This window comes from Caenorhabditis briggsae (genome assembly GCF_000004555.2).
Source record: "Caenorhabditis briggsae complete genome, chrIV, whole genome shotgun sequence".
Taxonomy (NCBI): domain Eukaryota; kingdom Metazoa; phylum Nematoda; class Chromadorea; order Rhabditida; family Rhabditidae; genus Caenorhabditis; species Caenorhabditis briggsae.
The window spans coordinates 8,188,757-8,199,844 of record NC_013487.2 but is presented as its reverse complement, the minus strand read 5'-3'; the positions used below and the strand labels follow the sequence as shown (position 1 = coordinate 8,199,844).

The 11,088-nt window shown below is 36.4% G+C and overlaps 1 protein-coding gene across 1 annotated transcript; it reads left to right on the top strand.

Moving 5' to 3' along the window:
- Window positions 1-9,332: 9,332 nt before the first annotated feature.
- Cbr-npr-12 lies at window positions 9,333-10,866 on the top strand (the record flags this gene model as incomplete). Its single annotated transcript, XM_002633010.1, has 7 exons — window positions 9,333-9,407; window positions 9,458-9,712; window positions 9,765-10,004; window positions 10,055-10,404; window positions 10,451-10,550; window positions 10,631-10,729; window positions 10,810-10,866. The coding sequence occupies 7 exons, from the start codon at window positions 9,333-9,335 to the stop codon at window positions 10,864-10,866; spliced, it is 1,176 nt and encodes a 391-aa protein (XP_002633056.1).
- Between the last annotated feature and the right edge of the window lie 222 nt (window positions 10,867-11,088).

Below are 11,088 nucleotides of genomic sequence, written 5' to 3'. Positions count from 1 at the left end.
TCTTCATTTTTTGACTTTCATTTCCTTTTTGAGAAAAGTCAAAAACCTTGCGGTGATCCTTCAAGTTTTTAAAAAAGTGCAATTATCTCAAAAAAGGCTTCCCTTTTGTTTAGTTTTTCTTTGTTTCTCAAAAGTGAAAATTCTTTGAATACTCTCCAAAGCTTCCATTTTCTGGCCAAGATTAAAAGTTTCAGTTCAAGAAAATGCTAATAGTTTAGAGGGAGCGACAATTAATGGGTACAATGGAGTACACAAAGAATTAGAGGTACAAAATTCGATTCCTTAAAAGTTCATATTTTTATACCCCCAATGATCCCAAAATTTTTGTACCTTCCGAATTATTCTCAAGAGAATATTTCTTTTTCTCAAGAGAATTTTCTTTTTTGAATCAATTCATTTAAAAACCGAGAGGATGTTTTCGACGCGAAGAGGATGTTCAGCTGTTGAACAGTATCAATTTTCAAGCCTCAGTTCAGGGCTTACTTCAAAAAACGCCCACTTCCATTCAAGGCCAAACGGCTACTTGAAAGTATCAATGTCCATTCTTCTCCATCTTTTTTTTCATTTCTATGAAATCCCCCTTTTTTCGTTTGTTCATCAGATATCTGCAAAAAATGTTCCAGGAGTCCATCAATTTCTGAGAAAGAAGCGACGAAAAAGTGTGTTTTGGAGAGGAACCACGTAGACGAAGAACCTTGTGTCAAACTAGACAAAAGAGAAAACAAAGAAAAGGATTCTGTTTTTTTTTGTAGATTGAAAGTTTCGAGACAAAAAAGATAGGGTCTGAAGGGGTGGAGGTCTCAAGTTTCATCTGACATTTTGAGAGGAAGCTTGTCAGTCACAATGTCAATCTTTCGGATGCTTTATGAGCCAACGAGAGATTTCTTTCAAGCACTTGACGGTCCTCATCATTTTTTGTAATAGCTCCAAGAGCAAAGGTATCCAATGACTTCATGCATAGTGTTCCACTTTTTGCACTCTATCACAATTTTTAAAAGTGTGAAGTGTCAAACCTTTTCCTGATAAGTCTCCTCTTACCGTTTTCTAGAGTTTTCTCTCAAACAAAAAACTCTATTAGCTTCGGAATACCCAATTAATTAATCAATCCTTCTCCAGGAGTCCGTTTTTTTTCCCAAAAACAACAAAACACACATGCAAAATGATGGTCTACGTGCCCATTGTTTTTTCTAAAAACTCCCCTTCTTTTTGTTTTTTCTTCATGTCTTCAGGAAGAAGTTGAACTACACAGTAATCCAGTTTATGTTTTTTTCTAGTCTTTTTTCCAAACTTCATCAAGCATTTTTCATCCGGCCAAAAGAGTAGAAAGGCGGGTAAAAGAAAAAAAAAAGGGCGGAGCTGGTCTTTTTCACTCTTTTTGTTTTTTTTGTGAGTGAACAAAACACATCTAGTCATGTTGTTATCCGGGTTAGATTCAAAATCGCATTTTAGATATATTACATTTTCAATTTATTTGTGCCATTATTTTTTTGTGTGGGTCGTAAAATGGTCATTTAGACCTGTAGGTAATTGCTTCATCATCCACTGTCCAAAATGAGATGAATTGACTGCCATATCTGAGTTCACATCATCAACGCTTCGGTAGTTTTTGTTTTAATTCGGAAGGTACATCAAATTCGGGGGTACAGAACCCACATTACAAAATTCGAATTTTTCTAAATACTTTGTACCCGTAAATTGGTTTTAACCCCAATGATCCCAAAACTCTTGTGTCTTTCGAATGACTTGCCCAGTGTTCTTGGGATTTTTACAATTGGAAAAAATCTGAAATTTCAGCATTTTAAAGGATTTTTCCTGAACAAATTATTTCTAACGATAATTTTTTTTCTTTGCTTGCATTTTATGTCGCAGAATGTCTTTTTTGTTTATTGACCACCCAATTTTTCTTAAAGACATAACGGTCCGGCCAGTTGCAATTTTTGTTTTATCTACCGTGTTACATTTGTTTGCCTAATCAGAGACAGTCATTGTCTGCAAAGTTGAGACCAATGAACATCTTGAGAAACCAATCTTTGCTTGGCAAGTGTGAGAAATTCATGTGTAGAATCTGACCAATAACCACCCAGGAAACTGTTCTGACGCATCAGAAAATTTCAAACTTTTCTAGGTGTTTGCGAAAACAAGCACCTCATCTATTCAAATTTCGAAAACAAACCTAAGAATATACATTTCAGACCTCCCCCCCCCTTTTTTCACAATTTGTTGTCTCATTCTAATTTCTGGTCCCTTCTTTCTATTTTCTCTCATCTTGAAAAAAAAATGTTCATCGCCGTTTTAATTTAGAAGGAATTACTTTAGTGAACCAATCGGAAATCACAGAAAACCAGACCACTCTTCTCAATAACATTTTTCTGCCGTTTGGAAAATCACAAATAATACATAGAACCAAATTTGAATTATTCAGCTTCGTTTCCCTGGAATAACAATCTTTTGCATCGAAAAACTACCAAAATCCCTGAATCCAACCCTCAGGAGTAGTCTTCGTGGTCATTTCTTTTTCTCATTACATTCATCAAAAAATTATACTCATTGGTCATTTTCTCGTCCTTGTCGCCACATTCCTCTCCCACACAAATCTCAGTTGCTTTTCTCTTTGGAGATTTTAACGAGTGGTGCTTTCTCTCGGTGTGCTCGCTTTCGAAACGATGTGAACCTAGTAATCATCACCAGTAGAAAAATGTTCCAACCGCCCACCGAAACACCGATGAGAATAATCTTGGTGGATATAAGAGCTCACAGTTTCTGTGAAATCAGCCGACTTCCATCTAATTGTTTTTTTTTTGGATTTCGTGCTTCCCTGACCCGTAGAATACAATACCTCACGTTTTCTTATATTCCATGATTTTTATTCTCTCGTTTCAGCTACCCCAACGATGGGAAAATGTCATCTGATCTGATTTTAGTTGTTTTTTTGCAGATTCTGTTGTTATTCTTGATACTCGTCGCACAGGACCTAATTGTTCACTGTCTCATTTTCAGCGTTAGAAATCTGAAGTCAGTTTTCCAGCACAATCTCCTGAAAACTGACAAAAAACATCTGTAGGTGTCTTTAGTATGCAAGGCGGCTCCCCTTCAAGATCCTTGACTGCCCCCTCCTGTTTCCTTCATTCCACAAGACATTTCCTATTCATTCAGAAGAGCTGTCTTTACTATTCTCCTTACGTTTTTGTTGTGTTTGCGATTTCCTTTTGTTTTAATTCTTTAACATCTTCTATCATTTCGTCGTTCTTTGTTTTTTTTTGCTCCCGTGCGTCACTCGAATATTATTAGTCATACCGATAATGGAACAGATGTTTACGGAGCCTGTAGGACCAGACTTGTAAGAACTCAGCTGTCCAAAAACTGCCGTGAAAATAAGTCAAGATTCAGAAGAAAATATGATTGGAAAATATAGTTTCTTGTTGAAGTAAGAGGTCTGATCGATATCGATGTCAATCGCTTGGAATGGGAGTATTCAGAAGAAGAAGAAGCACAAAAAGCTGATTCTGTTTCGCCTATGAATTAGCAAAATACTGAATTTCGCTATCTGTGAATAACTCGATGATACAATTTTAGGTTATGAACTAGATGCTCATGTCCCGATACACTGATTGGACGACATTACTAACTTGACAAATTCTAAAATTCATTCTAGTTATTTATCTTGGCTTTGAAGTAACTTTCTCACTGCCCACTCGATTTTCCAAATCTACCTTATTTATGCTGTAAACATTCCCACTGTCTCGTTCTCACAACATTCGAGTAGCTCGAAGAAATCAGTTTGATACTCTGACTTTTCTAGAATTCGTAACTTCATACAAAGCATCATGCCTCAATATTTCAGGTAAGAACCACCAGCTGTCTCATCTGCATTTTCAACTCCAAATTCTTCATATAGGTCATCGGTTCCACAAAAATGACAGTACACAAAACGTAAGTTGTTTTCTCCCTCTGATACGGTATGTAAGTATTTATTCCGTAAAACCTGTAATAGAAGGGTCTCTCACTTTCACCTTTGAGCCAATTCATCTGGGTTCCTGCCAAACATATGGAAAATTTGTCCACTGATACGTTGTTTATTGGCAAAATTTTGATATCTTGCATGGGAGCCAAAAAAATCAGCTCAAACTTACCAATGTGTGTTCCTCTTTTATTAGAGGCTCTACGGTATCACCATTTGCGGAAATTTGTTTTCTAAAAGTCGGGAAGTATTTTTCGAAAAGCTGAAATTCATCTTCTGTCGATAAATCATCTTTCACACATTATAGCATGTTGAAGCTTTCCGAAAAGCATTTCTCAGTTTCATTTCCATTCATTTTTTTTGCATACAACCTATGGTTCGTCTCCAAAAATAAAACCAGAATTTGAAAAGAGAGTATCCTTTGATCTTTTTGTTTGATTGACACGGAACCTACTGGAAACCCATAATCACAATTCGTCGTTCGTTTCCCTTTTTTGAGATGGGTTTCTTGGTTTTTTATGATTGTTGGTTGTTTCTTTGTGTTCATCCATTGGTAGTTTGATCTCGAGCTAACTTGTAAAAAACCATAACACCGTCCCGTCAATTCTTGCCTAGTTTATTCCATTTCCCTGATGATATGCAAATTAAATTGTTTCTTCTCTCTATCTCTTCTTTCCCATTTTCTTCCCCACCATACGATTCCTAAATACATGCACAATTGTTTCCTGTGTCGACCTTCCAAAACCACTGTGTCAGCTGTTCTTCTCTTCTGAAGATTTATTCCAAAAAGATTGGATTCGTACAAACCGGATGAGTCGCGTCTAGACGGGAAATGTCAACTGACATTCGGGAACGAACGGCATTTTTGAATTTTGGAAAATTTTTAATCAAAAAGGGGTTTGGAAGCTACATCCTTATGGGATTCTACTGTACGAAATGCGTAGGATGCGGATCCCTAAAAATACATATAAAAGGAGTTGGAGTCATTCATTTTCTTCATTCTTGGATGGTTTTCCTTTTTTTGTGAGACAAAATAGACTTCAAAGTACCTTCAGGTCTTTAACCATCTACCTGATCGCATTTCGGGTCCAGTAGACCCAAATCCTTTCAACCTAATAGTAAACTTCCTTGGCATTTCCCTTCCACCCACATTCTTCTCATTTTCTCTTCATTTCAATCTCTATTCTTGTCCTCTTCTTACATTTCTTTTTTGTTGAAACACTCCAAATTCACCTTTTCTATTCAATTTTTTCTACAAACTCCAAGCCCGAAAACGACGACATCCTCCTCATTCTTCGTTTTCTTCTATGAAGACCAGCTAATCGAGAGGAGACTCTTTTTTTAACCCTTCCAATTTTTTAGAAGAGGATACCTGGTTGAACTAGACTCTGAAATTCATGAGTTTGGATATCGGAGATCTCTTGATTTTTCCCGAAATACTGACGTTAACCCAAAAAACAAAAAATGTCAGATTTTAAGTATTATACATACTGAGTATACGTAAATCTTTAATCCTCTGGAGTCCCTTGTTTTTGAGTACCAATCTCGGTGCCATCTACCTGGTTTCAATTAGTATCCACGACAAATTGAGCCCCTTGAGTTTTTTCAGAGTCTCTTTAATATTTATTTTCTGTTGACTACACACATTTTTCAATAATCTCCACTTCCTCCTTGTTTTTTATAACCTTAAAGGAAGGCACATTGTTGTAAAATTAAAAAAATAGAAGCGAAAATAGAAATTTAGAAGGGTAACAATGAAACGCATTGAATTCTCAGTGCCCGTTTTTCTCAATTTCTTCAATTTCAATTTTCAATTTTCTTATTCAATGTTTCCTTATCTAGCTATGTTTTTCTTCTTTCCATTCCCCCCCCCCCCTTTTCGATCTTGTACCTTGAACCCCTTGGGTCCCAGTTAACTTTGCCTCCTGAAACACTTAAAAAAAAAGATAGTCAGAGTAAGAAGGTTCAGAATCATAGATTAGGATTCATAAGAAGTACCGAGAGTGAACACGGCGTTTCCTGTGAAGAAAAAAAAAGACGAAAAACAACTTTCGAATATCAATCGCTTCATCTTAAAAAGTTTTTTTGAGATGTCCAGAAATAAGATACGGAAAGAGAAAAAAGGAGAAGAAGATGGATGAAACATGTCTAAAACGAGAGGTTTCAGCTACTGATTTTCCATGCTTTTTCTTCGTTTTTCACGTATTCCTGTGGCCGTATGCAAGAAAGTGGAAAACCATTTTCCGGTTTTTTGAAAATCGTTTTCTGAAAGTCTGGAAAGGATTTTCACAGTTCTTTTATCAATTTTTAGTGATTTTTAGCCCAGAATACATTTTATCTTTTTTTAATGGGAAAAAATTTAAGACTTTCAGAAAATAGTTTTCCACTTTCTTGCATATGGCCCCTGTTTTCCAACAGCACTTGGTTTTTTTTCAAAAAAAGAAAGAGTATACCGTAAAACCTGTAATAGAAGAGCCCCTGCTTTTCAACTTTAATCCAACTTATCACGGTTCCTGTCAGGGATATGAAAAAGTTGTCAACTGATAAATTGTTTACCATAATATCACAAACATTTTATTAGTTAAAAATTTTTATATCTTTCATGAGAGCCAAGAAAAACTATCTCAAACTTCACAGTGTCGGGGCTCTTCTATCACAGGATTTTTTCAAATTGTCTCTCATAAAAGTTGAATCAAATTGTGTTCTGAGCTATTACACATCACTATTGCTTTTAGAAAAATTGAGAATGAAGCCATAGTTTTAATTCAATATACATCATCCACCTCCATTTCCTTGTATTTTTTTTCATTTTTTGATATATAATTTCGTTCCAGTTTCTATGAATTGACCTGTATCCCCGTATTCAACTCATTTTCTATTCTAATTATTTTTTCCCGAATCTAAAAGAGTCTTGGACCTTGGGTCATCCCAAAAAATTTATAAGACTTCCTTCTCATTCTCTAAGCATCCACATAACACAATAACACGAAAATATATAAAAACTTGGACCCTCTTCTTCTTCTCCTAATTTTCTATTCTTGTCTCTCTATGAGTCAGAAGAAGAAAAAAACTACACTGGATCGGTTTCTTTTTTCTCTACCCCCTGACACCGTCACGACGTCAATTGAATGTATTGTTGGTTGGAATGGAAAAAAGAGAAATACAATTAGATCCGAGATTTCTTTGGTCCCGATAAAATCACATTTACACCAAAACCTCGTCTTTAATTTCTTCTTCTTTCGTACATCTTCTGTTGTTTTCAAAAGTTCCGCTTCTTTTTTCGGGACGCGTCTCGAGAAGGGTCCAGACACGTCATTTATAGACGCACTGCTGAAAATGAAATGGATAGAAGTGGGAAGACAAGGAATCCATTTCAGGGAGAGATAGCCGAAATTTGAAAACTGATCTGTCGACTCGGTCACCGATCAAAAGCCGATGTCTAGAGAAACGAATTGAATGGGCCACACTTTTACGGAAACCATATTTTTGAACGATTTGAGCTTTCGATCGCTTTGATTGTTTTTGACAAAAAGCTCTCAGATAGCTCTTCATCTTTATTAGCGCCTCAAATCAACCGATTCAATTTCGCCATAATCAGAATTATTATAATCCCAACCTTCTATGCTTTGGGTTTTCAACATAGCCGTCTTAACCTGACATATCTCATACGGCTTTCTAGCTCGTGCTCGAATGACTATTTCTTCATTAAAATTTCATTCGCCCTCCCATCGTCCGTTTTTTTTCGCCTTCCTCTTCTTTCCTCATCTTGTGCCTCTTATCCTCATCGTTCCCACCCTTTTCTCCTACACCATTCTAATTGATTCAGAACCGGCCAGATCAAAATTGAGGCGTAAAATTGAGTTGACTACTGACTAGAAATAGGTTCGATTCTCCTGAAAACAATAAAGCTATTTGTTAACCCCATTCTGAATCCCATTGTGGATTCCATATGTAGAATTCATGGGGTTTAGGAATCCCAAAAATCCCATAGAACTAAGGACCGGATATCCAATTCACTGATTTTCAATTCATAATTTGTACATTTCGAATCCAGTGGTCCCCTTTCTACGCAAGAATTTTAAATTTGACTAGACCACTTTTTGCTTTCTTTCTTTCTACGATTTTTGGATTGTAGAGTTTAGAATTTCCTATTCCAAGTGACCAATTCTGTGGAAATAGTCTTCATCTACTCCTCATTATTTCAGAATACTAGCTTTTTGAAAAACAACTCTTTGATACTAAAATCGAACTTGTAGAGACCTTTCAGATTCATCAGAAATTCAATGCATACTCGAAAAATGAGAGCGAGGCTTGAATTTTTGAACGGCTGGAAGCGGTTCGTTTCTTCCGCTCTCAAAATATGAATTTTGGACGAATTTCCCAAAAAGGCGAACCAAAATTCTGGCTCTGACGCATGTTTCAAGTTTTGTTTCGAATGATTTTTCTTTGCATTTTAATTTTCTAGAAATAAGAAAACACTGAATTTGATCTCCAATTCCGAAGAAAAAATAAACACTTTTGAGTATATTCTTTGTTCTTTTTTTGCGTCAACGATCCATCTCCAAAACAAATTAGACATTCAAGAAGTTAGGAAACTGTGATCTCTATTCCTTGTTCAAGCTTCAAAGATGTTTTGAAAAGATGTCTGACTCTGGAGCTTTTTAGAATAATCCGAATATGCAAGCCCACGTATGGTGCAGTTTAAAAAATCATTCATCCACAATTTTCATCAGACTAAATCTGGATTTCAGAATTATGCTCTGATAAGAATGAGATATCTTCTAGACAACTGGATATCGGATATCTAATGTCATATAGCACTCTATGTTTTTCCCCGAATATTTTCATTTTTTGGCTCAAATTCCCCTTCTACCCGTTCCTCTCACTTCCTTTCTGTCTCTTTTTGTTTCTGTTTTTCGGGTGGGTACAAATACGAAATAATTTCCGTTTGTGGGTGTCTAAAAACTATTAGAAAAGTAAAAAAGAGAGAGATGAACGAAAAAAGCGAAAAAGTTCGCCAATTTCTTCCCTTCTAACTTCCATTTCAGAGGAGAGAAACGAGAGGGCTAAACCAATTAAAGTCAGTGTCTCATCTCCAGTCAAACCTAGTTCACGTCATTAACTGCTTCCCTTTTTCTCCACTTTTTGCTAATTCGTGTCAAACTTTTTCCTGGGATCATGTCTTGTTTTTTATGAATGTTAATTTACCAGAAATCCAGGCAGTTTCCGGATCACCTTTCTGAAAATATCCCTGAAATACAAGAAGCCTAATAGTACAAAAAAAACTATATATTTACATTCTATTACAAATTTATTTAAATTCCTTTATTTTTTTTTGCCTCCTGAAGCATTTCAATAATATTAATGTTCCAGTATGCAACCACCTAACTCTACGGGAGAATGGACCGAAATTCATTGCGATTGGTTCGAAGAGATGCAAAATTATCAAGTAAATTTTCAATCGAATTTTGACCATTTCCATAAGCTATAAACTTTCAGAATAGTCTCTACAAAATCAATTTCGATGGATCGCCAATCGTTCCAATGTATGGACTTGTTTGCTCATTTGGAGCGCTCGCCAACTTTATTGTCCTTCTCGCATTCGCCAGAACTGCGAACTTGAGAAATTTGAGAAACAGTTTCATTGTCAATTTGGCATTCTCTGATCTGATACTTTGTGTGGTCACGGCTCCTGTCACACTTTATACTAGCCTTAATTTATTCTGGCCATTTGGAGACTGGTCTTGTAAATTTGTAAGTCTTGCAACATGTTTCAACAAACTTCTAAACTCTGAAATCATTTCAGCTCGCCGGTGTCCAGGCAGTAAACACATTTGTCTCCTCCCTGACCCTTGCTTTCATTGCAATGGATCGTGTTCTTCTGACATTGTGTCCAGTCCGATGGCGATTAGCTGCCACCGCTCCACTTCTGTGCTACGTTTTCGTATGGATCATTTCCATTATGGTCGCGTTACCGTATGCACTAGCAGTCAGCTCGAAACTTGCTCCATTTGATCCATGGAGTGATCGTGCAACACCGAAGATGGTAATAAATTATTATAAAAAGTCGAAATACTGAATCTGATGGTTTTTCAGCTAACCTACTGTAATCGCGAAGTTCCTGAAATCTGTGCCGAAATGCAAGAAGCATGGGACAACGCTATCGTTTCCAAAACCACATACACATTTGTGGTTCTTGCCATCCAATACATTCTTCCACTCGTTGCATTGGCATTCGCCTATTTCCAAATCGGCTCAACTATTCAGAAGAGATCGAAAGTGTCACGAACGGTAGATACAACTAGAAGAATGCAAATGCAGAACCGTAATAGAAGAGCTCTCCTTTTGCTGTTCTTGTTGGTCCTCACCTATGCAGTCTGCTGGGCTCCGATGAATATTTATCATGTTTTGAATGGTTTGGAAATCATCAACTACTCTCAAAATATGTATGTTTTGTTGGGAAATTTGTTTTTACAAATAAGTAATTTTCAGGTACATCTTCTGTCACCTAGTCGGAATCTCCTCAACCTGTGTTAATCCAATTGTCTATGCTCTAGTCAACGAGTCGTTTAGAAACGCTTTGCAATCCATGGTGAGTGCGAACTGTTTCAAAAAGTTTAAATAGCCAAAGTTAGATTTTTTAGGATGGTGTCTAACTTTTCCATTTTACAGATTCTCCAATTCCGTCCATGTTATGTAACCACTACGGGTACAGCTGCCACTAACGTGTACGCTTATTCCGCCACATCCAAAGCTGAAAATGTCACTTTGGTCAGTTCTTATTTTTGAAGTTTCGAATTTTCGGAATAGTACGATAACCCATTCAAAATTATGTATTCGTACATTTCCAGATGCGCGACCCATTCTCAACTACTACACGTCCAAACGAACGCGGTGATAATGTTTAAAGGGATTCGGTTTTTCATTTTGTCCATATTTCCTTGGGTCGATTTTTTGCTATCTAATAATCTCTTGCTATTGTTTACTTCTTCGGGTGTCCAGCCAAACTCTCACTCTCCAATGTTCCATTTTATTGAATGTTGCCAAAAAATCAATGAATTTGTTTTTTTAAACTTCTACAACAACAAAAGTATTTATCTGAAACCTGACACTATGAGAATGTGAACATG